Source organism: Sardina pilchardus, chromosome 21, assembly GCF_963854185.1.
Source record: "Sardina pilchardus chromosome 21, fSarPil1.1, whole genome shotgun sequence".
NCBI classification, from domain to species: Eukaryota; Metazoa; Chordata; class Actinopteri; order Clupeiformes; family Clupeidae; genus Sardina; species Sardina pilchardus.
In genome coordinates this window covers 22,935,248-22,952,767 of record NC_085014.1, presented here as the reverse complement: position 1 = coordinate 22,952,767, position 17,520 = coordinate 22,935,248, and the positions used below count along the sequence as shown (strand labels likewise).

At 44.5% G+C, this 17,520-nt stretch overlaps 2 protein-coding genes across 2 annotated transcripts in view; both read left to right on the top strand.

Annotated features, from left to right (window-relative positions):
- Nucleotides 1-17,520, top strand: part of LOC134069103 (protocadherin alpha-C2-like) — a 166,464-nt gene that overhangs the window by 43,333 nt on the left and 105,611 nt on the right. The window lies entirely within an intron of this gene.
- On the top strand, nt 75-10,115 carry LOC134069416 (protocadherin beta-15-like). The gene is made up of 3 exons (XM_062525381.1): nt 75-1,730; nt 3,960-4,676; nt 10,056-10,115. Exons 1-3 carry the CDS (start codon nt 75-77, stop codon nt 10,113-10,115), a joined length of 2,433 nt encoding a protein of 810 aa, XP_062381365.1.

The following is a 17,520-nucleotide window of genomic DNA, read 5'->3' as shown; positions in this document are numbered from 1 at the left end:
TATCGCCGATGCACAGGGGAAATATTATTGGATATCAGTAACTTGTTTTAACGCGGTGGAGCGTTTTCGACAAAATGGAACATAAAAGACGCGGGGCATCGCGACAGCCCTGGCAATGTCTGGTTTTCGTCGCTCTGCTGTTCTCTTTGAAGGGATCTTTTGCGCAAATAAGGTATTCAATTGCTGAAGAAATGAAGGACGGGGCTGCCGTGGGAAACATCGCAAAGGATTTGGGAATTGATCCACGAACACTGAAAGAACGAGGATTTCGTATTGTATCAAGCTCAAAAGAATCTCATTTTCAGATTGACCAAAATGATGGAATATTGTACGTGAAAGGGAAAATAGATAGAGAGGAGGTTTGTGAGAGAAGCAGCGTGTGTTTGATCGATGTCAAAACCGTTTTGGAAAACCCTCTAGAAATTCATTATGTTGCTGTGGAGGTTGTGGACGTAAACGATCACGCTCCTAGTTTTCCCGAGCGAGAGAAAAGATTGGAGATAGGAGAATCTGCCATGCCAGGCACGCGTTATCAGCTTCCTGCTGCCCGTGATCCTGATGGTGGCACCAACTCTGTACAGATGTATAAACTAAGCACAAACGATCATTTCCGTATTGATGTTAAGGAGCGAGACGGAGATCGAAAAATGCCCTTTCTAGTTATACAGAAACCGTTAGACAGAGAGACAAAACAGTTCTATAAACTACAGCTCACTGCAATTGACGGTGGTCGTCCGCCAAAGTCAGGCTCCATGAATATAATTGTTGACGTGCTGGATGTCAATGACAATATGCCTGTATTCACAAAGGAGGTATACTCAGTCACTTTGAATGAAAATTCACCTGTAGGCACAACAGTTATACAAGTAAACGCCACTGACTTGGATGACGGTCCAAATGGAGATGTGTTCTATACATTTGGCAATGACGTCGACAGCAAGTTGCGGGAACTCTTTGATTTAGATTCCATTACAGGTAACATACTCGTGAAAGGGAACATAAATTTTGAAGAACAAAAAAGCTATGAGATAGACATTAAGGCATCAGACAGAGGTGCCATTCCTTTGACAGCAGATAAAAGCGTTATAATCAAGGTGGTTGATGTTAATGATAATGTTCCAGAAATTGACGTGACATCATTCGCCAGTGCCATTCCTGAGGATTCAAGACCAGGAACAACAGTTGCACTTATAAGCGTACATGATCTAGATGATGGCCAAAATGGTAAAATATCCCTTTCACTTCCCGACGATATAGCTTTCAAATTAATGCCGTCAACGAAAGATAATGTATATTCTTTGGTGACTAAATCCCCACTAGACAGAGAAAGCATGTATGAATATGACATTGTATTAGTTGCTAAGGACGCGGGAGAACCTTCCTTGTCATCTATCAAAACAATTAAGGTAATAATATCGGACGTTAATGACAACCCTCCAGTATTTTTATTCACCCCATATATGTTTTATGTAGCAGAAAATAACATTCCAGGCGATTCAATGTTTTCTGTTTCCGCATTTGATCGCGACTTCAATGAAAATGCACTTGTAAGTTATCAGATATGTAGAGACTGTGGTGATGACAGTAAATACACATCCGCCATAAACATTAACTCGGAAAATGGGATGGTGTACGCATTAAAAAGTTTCGACTTTGAAACAGTGAAAACATTTAAGTTCCATGTACTCGCTACAGACTCCGGAACTCCAGCGCGCAGCAGCAACGCCACAGTAACGGGGAGGCTACACCGGATACGTTACGGCTGCGTTACGTTACGTTAAGTCTGGTTAAGTCAAAGCCACATCTGACGTAACAATTAGATTCCACTATAATCAATGGAACTGGCTACACCAGTAGCGGCAGCGCTAAGTCATGCCGCATCGAAGCCGTAGAAATAGACTTGTCTTCTATTTTTTTTCTTTTGACGTAAGGAGCCTATGCGCAGTCATTGTATAGAAACACTAGGCCTATCTGAAGAGGATGTGTGTATTGTATTGATGGGGTGCGATTTGTCAAAAAAATAAATAACAGAGGGGGGATGTTTAAAAAAAAAAAAAAAAAACTATCAACAGGCCTAATTCTGTAGCGCTAACAGGTCCTACAACACTTCGAAAAGTTGAACATTCATCGTTAATGTAAGGACATGAACCATTTAATTGTCTGCGATGGCCACACCTGCGATGTGGGAGATAGCCTAAATGTTTCAGTCGACCCACTAATGAGGATCACGCGAACAGGGCAGAGGAATTAGGGCTAACGGACAGTAAAATGTACCATAAAACCTAATCGATTACTATCACATCATGTCAAAATAATTCCGCTTATTGGACTAAGTAGGCTAAACAGCTTACTTTGATGTCGGACTTTGTGTGGCCTTCTTTTATCCACATCTCTGCGAAACTCTGAGCAGGGAACAAGCGCACGTTAACAGACTATTTAGTGGACACGTTCATTCTGTTTTACTCATCAGAGGATTTGATTTATGGCACTATGTTGGTAGTCTGCTGTTGACATGGGGAGCGATAGACAGACATAGCCTAATTTGGACAAAACAGAGTATAGGCCTATTAACCTCCGTTGCTCAGCCAAATGCAATTAACAGGGAGATAGCCGCGCTTCACCGACGGCAATGAGTTGTTAACAGACATGAACCTAGACGTAGGCAATAGCCCAGCAGCAATCTATCCACAATAACACATATTTGAAGTACCATTCATGATGTCAAATATTGAAGTTGTGGGAAGTTTACATAGCTTTGTGAAACTGTAGGCTAAGTTATTTGTCCCCCATGCTGTTTCATTTGCTACCATGGGAAAATGAAACAAAACGCACGTTGGACTTCTCAAATAGCCCTATAACTCAAGAACGGTTTTGTTCAGAGCTGTAAATGCAACTGTATTTGACGGAGGACAGATGTAGGTTGCTAGTGACAAAATATTCACTTTTGGTGTTGTAGCCTACCCTACGATATCTTTGTAGGCTAAATTACGTTTAGGCTTAAATAAAAAGTGTTTCATCGTCCCAGTTCTCCCCACTTTGCGGAGATTGTCTCCTTGGACTCCGTGGCATTATAGGCCTATTCTCGAAACTCTCAGAAGCAAAGGCTATGTCTGAGACGTCAGCAGGAAGAGTTTTTTTTTTTTTTTTTTTTTAATTCTGACAAGTTTGTCATCCCTAACAAACACAATGCGCTCGTCTTCGTCTGATGGCCCGCTTAAGTGGATATTTTGTTTGAGCAGGAGAGATTACGCACGCAGGTGCGCAACTAGGCTGCTTGTTGTTTTCTTTTACTCGGCTATCTATGGTTATCAGCACACAATGTGAACCTAAATCACTAACTCAGTAGTCATCATGGATATCGCAAGTTCTTTTAAGCAACGAAAAGAGAGAGAATGGAAGATGGAGGCAGCAATTTGCTAGAGGAGTTATTCCAGATGGGCAATAAGGTAGACAATTTGTGTGCTTGTCGGAACGTTAGCATTACAACTGTTTAAAACCAGACGTTAACGGTACGCTAGAACAAAACTAAATGTAACTTAGCAGTAACTTAGTGTAACGTTGTCCAAATGAGTAGATCACTGTTAGACGTTTTTGTTGTATTATTGCATGTGGATTGGTGTGCGTACCATAGCATTCATTCCTGCAGACGCCCCTTTGTAAGCCCTGTCACAACCTGCCTGTTATTTCATTTTCAATTGTTTTGAAATAATTGACAAGTCCCCCGAGGATGAAATTCATTCAGCAGAGGTAGAGGTGTAGGCTAACCCTCACCCTGGTTGTATTTATTATGTAGGCTATGTAAACTATGAATCAGTGGAAAGCCGGTGCACTGAGCTGAAAAACGGCAAATCCAAAACACACTTCTTGCTCTTGACTTATCGCTGAACGTACGCAGCCAGTGTAGCCAGTCGATAAGTAACAATACGCTTCTAGAACGCGACGTAACGTAACGCATCCAGTGTAGCCCAAGTGTAACAGTCTTTATTCTGGATCAGAACGACAACTCCCCCCTGATTCTGTCCCCCCTCAGCAGCAACGGCTCTGCTGAAGGTGTGGAGGAGATTCCCCGCAATGTAAATGCTGGACATTTAGTGGCCAAAGTGAGGGCCTACGACCTCGACGTAGGATACAACGGGTGGTTGCTATTCGCACTGCACGAAGTTTCTGACCACACCCTCTTCGGTTTAGACCGCTACACTGGTCAGATAAGAACCCTTCGGCCATTCACAGAGACTGATGAGGCTAAGCACAAACTGGTCATCTTGGTAAAAGACAATGGAAACGTATCACTGTCAGCCACTGCTACTGTACTTATCAATCTTGTGGAGCCCAGAGAGGCATTTGCAGCTTCAGATGTTCAAGGCATCCTGAAAGATGAGGATGAAAACAATGTGACATTTTACCTAATTATCACACTAGGGTCAGTCTCTACCCTCTTCCTCATCAGCATCATTGTACTGATCGTCATGCAGTGCTCCAAATCAACAGACTATTCATCCAAGTATTTGCAGGAGACAAACTATGATGGAACTCTATGCCACAGCATCCAGTACAGATCTGGTGATAAAAGATACATGCTGGTTGGGCCCAGGATGAGTATCGGCTCTACTATAGTTCCTGGCAGCAATGGGAATACACTAGTTGTGCCAGATCGCAGGAGAAGGGCATCTGGAGAGGTAAGCAGGGGGAAACTGTAGGCAGGCCTTTGTAACACTCTTCAACTCTCTCTTCCTCCATGGCTTGTTGTGAACACAGGACACACACACACACACACACACACACACACACACACATGCCTCTGTCTCTGTGTGTGAGAGAGGGTGTGTGTGTGTGTGTGTGTGTGTGAGTCCTGTTATATGAACATAATCTGATACACAAGGAGTATAGCCTGGAGTGCCTATGGATTGTTTTGACATGTTGCATCATAATAGTCGAGGTGTTGAATTAATTGCACATTTTTAATGACGAGTTTTCACATACTAGTTGTTTTTTCAGACATAGCTGTCACAGGCCATTGTGTGTTCAGCAGCAGAGAGGGCTTGTTGTTTTATTTACTCCCTTTCCCTAATGTGTGACTGGCACGCCAGCCAGGGCTGTGCTGTTAGCGCTAGCAGGAGCCAGGGCTGTGCTGCTGAGGCTGTGATGCCACTCGCTACAGGCACTGGATGAGTCAGTCAGCCAGCGCAGGGGACTGGGGGTGGGGGAGGCTGCTCCATTCCCCTCTCTCTCCCTCCCTCCCTCTCTTCTCTCTCGCTCTCCCTCCCTCTCTCTCCATCTCCCTTCTCTCTCCCTCCCTCCCCCTCTCTCTCTCTCCTTTCTGCCTCCCTCCATCTCCCCACTCTCTCATTCCCTCTCTTTCTCCCAATCTCCCCTCTTTCTCCCTCTCTCCTCTTTCTCTCCATCTCCCCTCTTTCTCCCTCTCCCTCTCTCTCAGTCTCCTGCTGACGCTCTTTCTCTCTCCCTGTGTGGCATCCATTCATTATTCACATCCACGAGCTTGCCTCACTACCAGCCTGGGGTGGACCTTTCCCTTTGCATGAGTGGCATGCTAACGTGTGACAAACACGAAGGCCTGGCGTTCAGCAGAAAAGCCCCTTTCTCTTGGCCGCCCTGTGCCTGTATGCTCTTGTGCTGTTTTAAAACCATTCTCTGGTCGGGGGGTTATACAGTCTGTGTGCTGTGTGTGCTAGTTATTATTTTTTTGTGGTAGCTCAGCTGGCAGTGGTGAGGATGCTGCTCTGGTTTCCCATGGAAACACACTCCGCTTCTTCCCTGCGATGCTATTGGCTGTGTAGCTCTGTCAGCATGACGGAGAGCCGTGGTAGCAGAGAGGAAGGGAGGAGGAGGCGGAGTGGACATGTGGTGTGTATTTGTGTGTGTGTGTGTGTGTGTGTGTGTAGGGGGTGTCTTTTGTCTGAGCTCCCCCTCACGCTCAGAACGAATTAAAGGAAATGGGTTTATTTTGATCAAACCAGATGGATTACGTTAGGAGGAAAAATCCGCATTTTAATTTGGGCAACAGATGGTGATGACTGAGATGAATATAAGATCTAGCGTGATCCTTTCCAATGTAATAAAAATGTTTGCCATTTTTTTCCTCCATTCCTGTATGATTAGACTGTCAAGGATGCCCTGATGATGTGAGTGTGGGCTGAAGAGGGGGGCAGGGCAGGACAGGGGGGGCTGCTGTCTCAGTGATCCCCTTTTGGGTGTGGTACATCATGCTCTGCTGCATCTGAGTTTGTTTGTGTAATTGTGTTAGTGTGCCAAGCGTTGCTCTCTCTCATTCATTTAGCGATTGCGTGTTTAGCGCCAAGCAATTCCTTACGACAGCCTTGTACATTTAAGCCCATCACCATTGTATTTAGTTAGAGAAATGTGTTGATCGCGCCTCTGCGATTCGAGCCCTGCTTTAGTATGCATTTGGAAATGGAAAAAAAAAAAAGAAAAAGAAAAAAACACCCCAGGCTTTTAAACTGGCATATTCTCCGCCATCAGGCAGACAGAAACGACCTTATTCTACGCTGCTGCACAGCGCCGATTCCCCAAGCCCCTGTCCTTTTCAATTCCCCTCTCGCTCGCCAGCCCTCTTTCTGCCACACACTCCTACACATTCTCTCTTTATGCATGTGTCTGACCCTCTTTTCACAAACAAGCTTCCTTCATGTTCGCTCCCTCTCTCTCTCTCTCTCACGCAGACTCCTTCCTCCCCCCATTTCTAGTCCTCCTATTAAAATGTGTGTGCATCGCTTCATTTTTCACCTACAATCTTAGTTGTATTCCACGTTATTGTGTACCTTTATCCTCTCCTTTATATCCTCATGTGTGTGTGTTTACACTTCCAAACTGTGTTTTATTCCCCCTCCTATCTCTGTGTTTTTATGCTCATGTTCTCTCTGCTCCGTGCCTCATTGTCTGAATGCTCTGCCCAGGGGTATGTTGCTGTGTGTGTCTGGAGTGAGCTGCTGTGTGTCAGTAGGCCAGGCTGCTATGCTATGTTGTTGCTATGTAGCCTACTGGTGTGTGTGTGTGTGTGTGTGTGTGTGTGTGTGTGTGTGTGTGTGTGTGTGTGTGTGTGTGTGAGTGTATGTGTGTGTGTGTGTGTGTGTGTGTGTGTGTGTACTTCCCTTCTTCCCTCCTTCTACTTTGCCTCCTTCTTCTTCTACCATTGTCTTCTTCCTTTACATTTGGACTAGTTCTTAATCCTCTGCACTCTCATCCTCTAGTTGTACTATTTATTATTGTTGTAGTATTAATACATTCATATTAGTATTATTACCCAAGGTTTCCTCTGCAATGGTAGCTTGAATGTTATTCCGCATCGTCGTATGCCACTTTGGATAAAAGTGTCGGCTACATAAATACATGTAAATTCAATTGTAAAATGTAAATGTATGTGTGTGTGTGTGTCTGAGAGGGAGAAAACAAGTGAAACAGAGACAGAGGGGGAGGGAGATAGAGAGGGAGAGAGAAAAAGCAAGTGAAAGAGACAGAGAGAGAAAAAGCAAGTGAGAGAGAGAAAGAGAGAAAGAACTGGGATTTTTGTGCCACTAGGCCATGGCATTGGACCAGTGGGTGCCTTAGCTATCTGTGTAGCCATCAATACTAACTGGTGCTTTGGTTGGCTGGCTTTTGGCGATCTTTAAACCGGATGCTATTGATGTCATTGATCTGAAATTCAGTGACCTATTAATTCTGTTATCTAATACAAACACCTGGATTGTAAGCCCAGCCCACCTACATCTGAACATAGACATTTCTGAAAATGTCCTACAACCTGCTGATTTCAAAGTACATTTAAAAAAAGAGTTAATTTGAACACTGCAGCATATGGTTGCCTAACAGTTGTGTCCTTCTGAATGCAAACTTGCATCCCGTATTTGATTTCCACAGTTGTTAATAGCCTAAAGCCAGCCACAGCTGGAGCATTCATGCTGGACTGCACTGCATAAAGGGGAAACGAAAGCAAGGCTCTGGCATGCTTAACTCACTCATAGTGCTCAGTCTTTTAGACCATGAAATATACAGTATGCATGGTAAATAAAGTTGAAGAAGAAGGACAGCATTTAATAGAATTAAATATTTCATGGATGAGTGTTGTCACTTGTGTTTTTTTTTTGTTGTTGTTGCAAGTTCTCATTCTGGCTCTGCTAGGCTAATAGATGAAATTCTATTCTTACTCTATTCATAGATGAGCATTGTAATAATGGATTCCCATTACAACATAATTCTTTGGGGGACTCGGCAAAGGGTCAACTTCTTATGAATTTATAATGTGATCTCACTGAATGTGCTGACATAAGGGGGCTTTATTTTGAGAAGTGCACAACCATGTTCTTTAAAATGGCTCTCTGCAATCACCTTGACACTACACTGGGAATGTGAGCATGAATAGTCTTCTATTATTGAGAAATGCTGATTCCCAAAGAACCTTTGGGGAAGGGCGGGGGGATTCCACTGCAGATGAGTAGCTGATGTGTTGAATTAATTGCAAATATACTGATGATACCATCCATTTTCGTATTAAAATGTTTAAACATGGCACACATATTATGTGCCTAGTAGTAGAGATGCTTGGTGTTAACTGTTTACTCCATTTCTGTCATTTTCTCCATTGGGGAGCGGCATGAGTACTCTTCTGTTGCTGAGCTATGTTTGATTCCCATAAAACCTCCAAGGGAGGACCACTCCACTGCAGCCTCTTACAGAGACCCCAAAATCATTCATCTTAAATCCAGCGCCCCCGATCCAGGCATGTATAATCCAAAGTTAAATCGCACGTCTGAAATGACTTTCCTAAATCTTGATCAACTAAATCTGAACTAGGTCTTGTAGATTTAGTTCAACCCCAGGCCTCAGTTAGGCCATGTGGGGTCTCAAATATGCTGTGCAGGATTTTTTTTTTTTTTTTTTAATCATATGACAGGCAGAACAGATATGGTGACTTTCCTCTCCACTGAGCACCTTCATGTTACCATGTCTTGTTAGTACTTACTCAGTAGGCAGCACTAATAGAGACATAATTACAGTGCTAGCCATTTGAATTTTAATATGTTGCAGTCGTAATGCTGAGTGAGCCACTGGGCCCTGTAAACACTGATGAGTGATACTGATTGATGTGACAGCAGACTCAATGTGGAAATCTTCATCTTCTTCAGTCTGCACTAACATGCTAGATGTTTTGTGAAATGTGTTTGTTTGTTAGTAAGACTTGATGAGTAACAAAACAACGCTCAACTGTATGTTGCCCCTTCGCTTATCTGAATTGGGCTGTTTGGGACTGTGTCCTGGCGTGCAGTAAGCCCATGTTTTGTGTCAGTAGGGCACAAATGCTTTTCGGCTGTTGGGTTTGGTTCAAGAGGGCAAATCAGCTTGCAAGAGGGTCAGCTTTGTGATTCTAGGAGTGCAATCAGCCACATTTGGGAGCAAACACACAGACACGCACGCAGGCGCTTGCGCGCGCGCGCACACACACACACACACACACACACACAGAGAGAGACACACACGCAGGCGCTTGCGCGCGCACACATACACATACACACACACACACACACGCGCACTACATCAGACTCATCTTTGTGCCTGTTCACTCAATCTGTGCGGCCCTGGAGAGCCATCATTCTGATGACGGGGAACACGCGCTAAGGCTGACACACACTTCCTCGCATGCAGAGGGACAGAGGGTGCATTATGTAATGCTGCATCTTGCCAAATTGACACACTTTCTGCGTCCCCAGACCTCATCCCATCACCCACCCCCCTCCGCCTGCATCCTTCTGTTCTAGGTCAAAGATGTCTCTCTCTCTCTTTTAAACCATTCCTGCACCATTCTCTTTCCTACTTCACGTTTGTCCTGCGTGTTCTGTTGCTTTTGACATTGCTGTGCTTATTTGTTGTATTCCCTTTTATGCACAGATAAACTTAAACCCTTTAACCCCTTAAGCCCTGATGCTTGATTTTAATCTGTGGTTTTATCACACTCGCTTGCATGCGGCTGCTTTATAAGTCTCTGGGTTTGCTTAAGTTGAGGCTTTTTTGTATTGTGTCTGCAGTGGTGGCACATCAATCTCTATAGTGCACAGATCAGCACATGTGAGGGCCTGGCGGTGTGAAGGTCAGCTAGTCTGGAGGAATACAGCAGCGCATTTTAAACAGAAACAGCACAGCAGCACTTTCCCAGAGGACTCTCTGGCTCAGGCATTTCCTCTTTTAATGAGGGACAGTGTTTGTTTTCAATCAGCTACCACTTAAGACGCTAACCAACGCGTTGGTTGGTGATATTGCAACTCCTTCTCAGGCCATTTATTTAAATTATGAATGTTTAGTTGGTTTCTGTCGTAGCCACATGCATGTAAGGAAAGGGTCTATTATAGGCCTAGTATATCTGACGCTTTTAAACTGGGTGTCTGGGTGATACGAAGTGCACAGCTGCCTAGGCCTAGTTAGCTAACCTACTGCACGATTCCCCCCAATTTGGCTCGGCCCACTCCAACGACCACGACGCACGGTAAACATACATTGATTCTGCAGTGGCGTTTGGGAAGCTAAAACAAACATGGCTGCTTACCTCTGGTTGATGCAGGAAAGCGAAGAGTTATATTGCTGGTGAACGTCTGTTTAGTGGTCCCCCGTCCTCTGTTAGCGTTGGCTTTCAGGATACACCACTACATTTGGCTAACGTTCGACGACTGCAGCTGACCAGGTAGCAAAGCTAACTTTTAGCTAAATCAAAAACATCCGCCATAGTCATAGCCATAGCCTTACTAACAAAGGTTTTAGCTAAATTAAAAACATCCGCCATAGCCATAGCCTTACTAACAAATGCGATAGACCTCACACCAGTCCATTGCAAACGTGACCCTTCGGTTTAGAGTAAACGACTTTGAACCTCTTCATGTTGCGACAAAAGTTTCTCAAGCTGCACTCTCAAGGACTTGATGAACTTGTTGACGGATATCCTTTGGCCACTTTGAGGTGAGGAAAGGTGGCTCCGTTGCACAGGTGAGTTACACTATTATATATGAAATCCATCAGTTCCCAGCCTAATTTGGTTTTAGGCCTGTGTGTTTCAATACATTTCCTGGGGAAAGAGGAAAATGCTTAAATCAGAGTTTGTGCGTTTAGTGTGAATGAACGTCAATCAATGGTGATGGCTAGGCCTACTTTATTGCTCACCATTTTTGTTTAGTTTAGCACACAATTGTGACATTATTTACTGAAGCTTCTGGGAGCGAGAATCCTATTTTGTAAAAGGCCTGTAGGCTAAATATCAGAAACTTCACAAAAGCAGCTAGTGCTGGAAGTGGTGACAGACTGTCATGTCATCCGACATAGCCTATCCATCCCACCCGTAAAAAGTAGCCTACTTTCAGGGAGGTAGCCTGGTAGCCCCTTTCCTTATCACGAGAATGATTCTGTTAAATGTAAGATAAATACATTATAGGCACAACAACCACTCATTTCCCTTTAGATGTTTATTTTCCATGGTTTGTGGTTATGTTACGATAACTGAGCTTATAAAGGGGGCAACCTTAGTTAAAGGTGTTTTGTTCTAGTTCAAATTATTCTGTTATTACAAATCACATGTTACCAGGAAGCAGCTTAAGTTCACCTTGTAAATTCATGTGCTGTAGTTAATCTGGCAAACCATGTCCTCTGCTTAATAATATGCTAATACCATTATTGTAATATGGTACCCTGACATTCTTAACCACCTACATTTCCACTCTTAGGCCTATGTCTGCCATCACATAAAATCCCACAATAAGTAAACCTTCCAAAGCTAACTGAAGGCATGTCTCTCTGTGCCTCTTCTAAGATGCTGCAAGAGCGTCGTCTGTCCCCCCCCCCTTCTTTCTTTTCTTTTCTCATTAGTTGATGAAAGACTCTAGTAAGAAGAAATAAGAAAGTGCAAATATATGTTGTGTAATCATGTAATCTTCAATAGTGACTTCAACTGACAAACTTTCTGAGTTCCAGGTCTGATTTTGGCAGAGCAGAGGAGGTCAGGGCCGAGCAGTTTAATTTGAGGCTGCAGTAGGTCAAGACTTTTCTGGTTCTGGCCTGGTCTCATATTAGGCCTGGCCTTGTTATCTCACTTTTTGCAGCCTGCCCCAAGTGCATGGCTTTTTATACTCCTTTCTCTCTCTCTCTCTCTCTCTCTCTCTCTCTCTCTCTCTCTCTCTCTCTCTCTCTCTCTCGCTCGCTCGTTTTTTTCAGCTTTCTCCTCTTTTTCCTCTCTCTCTCTCTCTCTCTCTCTCTCTCTCTCTCTTTTGCTCGGTTTCTTCAGCTTTTTCCTCTTTTTTGTCTCTCTCCCTCTCTTCCTCTCTCTCTTTCTGTCTCCCTCCCCCCCGTACACTAGTATTTTGACACACTGCCATAGACACTCACAGGCATGCACACGCATGCACTCCAACAGTACCACCGAGGCTTATATAACCCCCTGACTTTATTCAGTCTCTGTACATCCAGTGATCTCTCATCAAAGGCCCTTCCCTCAGTGGGTCAGACTAGGCCTGCGATCCTGCAGAGTTCCTTTTGTCGAGTCCTGGAATGGTGCTGGTGCCTTGGCATTAGATAACTTATCAGTAATTTCACTGACATTTTCTCTCGACACAATAGCCAAGCACTCAGCTCTAACAAGCACTCAGCACCGACTGCCTAAATTAACTAGGCGGCAAATGTAACAGTAGTAAAAAAAAAAGAAAGACGACTGTATTATTAACGAGACTTAAATGAGTTTCACTGCAATCGTCCACGTGGGTGTACGGCCTGTTTGAGCAGATAGAGTGCACTGTATGATGCTTCTCCACAGTTGTCCCCAAAAATAGCAATCGGGGAGGTCTCAACGGCACAAACAACCGTAATCCCTCGGTGCGTTAGATCATACACTGTATTGAACAGGAGACATTTAATCTGCCTTGCTGTCTTTATTTTTTATTTTCGTTCACAGACCCCGAGGGGTTGAGTGTGGCTTTATTTGCTGTGCTGTGCTGTGCTGTGCTGTGCTGTGCTGTGCTGTGCTGTGCTGTGCCGTGCCGTGCAGTGCGGGGCGGTGGAGGTTGGTTGCTGCTGCAGTGTCTGGGTATTTTGTTGTTTGGCTGCAGTCGGGTCCTCAGCTGCCAGGTCACTTCTCCCCCGTGGCCGTTTGTTCTCCTGCTCGCCTTGCATTTGCACTCTGGGTAATTCTCAGCCAGGCGTTTTGAATCAATCCATTGCGTGTCTCTGGCCCTACACGGTCCCTCTGTTGCAGACACACGACACACATTACACACACACACACACACATGGCCATTTGCATATTCATCTCCGTGACTCACATTTGTGACTTGTTTGTGGGAGCAGAAGGTCCACACTTTCTCTTCACGCCATTAGCACAGGGGCCGCTTTTGCCTCCATTTGCTTCAGAATGACATGGAAAAGATTATAGAAGCATGACGCCAGTGGTTTCTGCCTGCATGGGGATTAATGTTTGGGAGTGATTGAGAGTGATTGATTTGTTGTGTATTATCCAAACCTGCTTAGACCAGTGGCCACCGTGTGAGAGGGGGTAGAGAGGGGAAAATGACAGACCAAAGGCTCAAAGGGCTGCAGCTATATAACAGGGCTGTGTGCTGTAGCAGTAGGTAGAGGTCCTTTTAAGTTTGAAATGATGCTCGCTGACCCATACTTGTCCTGTTCCTCGTGACGCTGCACTGCAGGCTTGTGCGAACTGCCGCTGATGCGTCTCACAGATGCTGTGGTGCTTAGTGTCCTCAAGGCTGCTCTCAAATCCATCTAGATTAAGTGTGCAGGCCTCTTATTGTGCAGCATCGTGTAGCCTGTTTGGAGCCTTGTTTCCCTTGCATAAGGCACTCTGGGAGTATAGGGTCACAGATGTAGTCCTCCTCCCTGCAGACTCTGTGTGCTCTTCTCTGCTCTCATTCGCTGTGACATTTCAACGCATCGCCGTCCACACAAGTGTCCTGTTGTTGTCCTTCAAGTAGCCTCTTACCACACTGACACAAAGCAATGTATGTCTCTCAGTGACCACACCCCTCCTCCTACACTCCTACCTCAAGGGGGCAGTATTGAGTCCAATTTTTATTGTTATGTGTCTTCATTGACATCCTTTGTTATGTGGCAGCATACAGTGAATGTCCTCTGATGTACTGGTGAGTCATTATGACCAATATCCTAACCAGTCCCGAGGCCCCCTCTGACATTTTATTAAGAGCAACTGACTGATGTAAATAAGAGCTGAGACACCTTCCCTCCAGGGCTTAGTACTCATTAATTAGGAATACTAGGAACACGGCCTAGCCTTCTGTTTGAATGCATCGGATGGTAATCTTGGATACGTAACATAAATATTGCATGTAGTTGGCCATTTATACAATTCATTCATTCACTTGCTTCACTGATATTTGTCATGTTAGACTTGCAATCAAATATTACTTAATCATTATTATTGGTTATGTCATTGATTTCTGTTGCCTCATCATCTTAGGGGGATGAGTGCATGTAATAATAGTGTGTGGTGGTGCATTTCATCATCAGTTATGGCCTCATCTCTAAATGGGGCCGTAAAATAAGCAGTAGCTGAGCTTCAGTAAAGGGTAACTCAGCTAAACTCAGCATGGTGCATTTGCAAATGGAGCACACACACCTGCCGTAGAGCGCAGGGGGTTTATCTTATAGTGCTCTCGAGAGTGTTTTTTTTTTTTTTTTGCTTTTGCCCTCAACACTTCTACTTTTAGCTCCTGCACATCTTTCCCATCATGAATAGAATAATTAAATCTTGAAGTATACTGTAATCTGAAAAATGCATAGTTTCTGCGTTTCTGCCTCACTACCTTTGTGCAATCGGCACACTGCCCCTGCCCCCCCCCCCCCTCCCTGCACCTTTTATGCAACAGTACCACAGTGACGCTGGCTAGTGCACAGTCAGTGCTGCAGGATGAATTGGTTCATTAAATGGTGATTTTTCCCTTCTTGAGCTATTTGATGAATAGCATATAACATTTATCATGGAGCATCCGTGGTTTATCGCTTTTACAAAGGTGCCATGATGGAGGAAGTTTTGTGTTTTGCCCAGCTAGATTGGTTTTCAAGATTCAAGAGATTTGTCAAACACAGTTGCCGTATTACAACAGTATACCACAAGCAGTGAAATGTAAATAATCTATTTCACAATGTCTAATGTCCTCTGACATGTTTGTGGTTCTGTCTGATCTGGTTGAGCATAATGGACTGAGAACAAGAAAAGACAATAATAAGATCTGACTGTGAGGTGACTCACAATTCGTGGAGGCACCTTGTTCTGTTTTGATACTGTGTGTGCGTGTGTGCTTGCATGTTTTCATAACACTGTTATAGACACACTGACCCATGTTGTCAGTATTGTACTTTAGCTCAACTTTGTTACATCACTTAGTAGTAAAAATATACCAAGCACATATTGTATACATCTAAAACCATGTAGATACTGTACATGTATGCTTGTCAAGAAATGTGGCAAAAAAAAATCTGAATTACAGTTTTACACAGCTGTAGGATCCTGCTTTTATGCCACTGCTGTGGTTGTCCATTTCACACCAGCATCTTGTTGTCTGTGGCAAATCTGAAGTGATTCTTCTCTGCCATATTTGAGCATAGCAGAAGGAGAGGCGGGTAGAGCGACAGGCCGAAAAGCGAGGACAGCGGCAGCATCCGACTGCGTGCTGACTCACTGGCATATGGGAGTGAGGACTGGTCTGTGACTGGGACAGACCTCTGACAGGGCATCACAGCTGTCAGGCCAACTCGTCTGGTACCACTCTTCAACTTAACCTCTTACGGCCCCCCGTGTGTGTGAGAGAGAGAGGGGGTTTGGGGGAAAGGGTCTTATATGTAGTGAGTAACCATCAGATGACTAAACCCTCTGTCTGTCTATCTTTCTCTCTGTCTCTGTCTCTCTCTCTCTCTGTGTATGTGCGTGGCCACTGCTGGAAGCTAAAGCGGATCTGTGTGCAGGTTCTTCCCTCTGCAGAGCAGCACAGCCCTACATTTTGTTTGTTATTTCATTTGCTTGTTTCCTGCAGTGGTGTCTGTGTGTCTTTGATGTCTTTCCATAGACTCTTTCAGGAATTGATTGTGTCTGTGTATTTGTTTTATTTGTTTGGCCACAGTTCCATGAGACTGGTTTTATCATTACGATGCAGTTTGTAGTCGAGCTTATTTCTGCAATATTACCACGTGAAGACAAAACAGTAAAACAAAATGAGAGCCATCACCCAAACAATGTAAACTATGTCATTCTACTTACGTAACATAATGCATATTTTACGTGAATCTGGCTCTCTGATTAAGAGCCTTTCCATGTCACTGATCGCAGGTCGGTTCACATTCACAGTCCTGCCTGAGTATCCACAAGCGGCCCATGTGTTCATGCGTCTTATTCATTGAAATCACTGACCCAAAAGAATGGCGTGGGCCGTACAGTTACATATGCACTCTGTAGAGCCTGACATAAGTCAAGATGAAGCCTCTGCCAAATTGGCTAGAGATCACCTCGCTGTTTAGGGGGGGGACGGGGGGACGGGGGGACGGGACTTGAGGTGTTTGCTGCAGTTGTCTTGCTGTAGCTGTGTGTGGAATTGAGCATGTGTGAATTTTTTAGCTAAAAATGGCAGTACAGAGGCAGTAAGCTGTGTGCTTTTTTATGTAATTCCCACACATCTCTCACACATTCTCTCTCTCTCTCTCTCTCTCTCTCTCTCTCTCTCTCTCTCTCTCTCTCTCTCTCTGTGTAGTGTGTGTAGTGTGTGTAGTGTGTGTAGTGTGTGTAGTGTGTGTAGTGTGTGTAGTGTGTGTAGTGTGTGTAGTGTGTGTGTGTGTGTGTGTGTGTGTGTGTGTGTGTGTGTGTGTGTGTGTTTATAATGCTACTCTGTGAGCTAGTGCCTCTCAGTCTCCATCACAGACACATTACGGCCGATCCTCTGAGTGTGGAAGCGCAGGCACGCCGCCCACCGATCCCGGGCGGTAGATTTAGGGCAAAGCACACTAAATAATTCAGCCGGCCCACAGACCGCCTGGCTCAGAGTGCAGCGGAAACGGCCAAGTTTAGTTTCGTTTTTTTTCCCCCCTGTCAATCAAAAAGTCGGGGGGAAAAAAATGCTTCTTTTTTTGTTTTGATGTCCCCCTGCCGATAGATTCATACATTCTGGTTAGACACACATTGCATTGAAGTCGAACCACTGCGTAGGAGGCTTTCCAAATATCATAAATTGTTCATGCAAAATTCTCTGCAGGAGGGGTATTGAAAGTCTGAATTTAGGTGAATGAGGTCTCAACTTGTGGTTTGCTTTCTGAGCACTGTTTGTGGTCTCTCTCTCTCTCTCTCTCTCTCTCTCTCTCTCTCTCTCTCTCTCTCTCTCTCTCTCTCTCTCTCTCTCTCTCTCTCTGTCTCTGTCTCTGTCTCCCTCTCGCTCTCTTTTAGTCATTTGTGTGTTTCAACCTTTCAGCTCATTAGACTTGTGCGGCGTTGCTCTACATCAG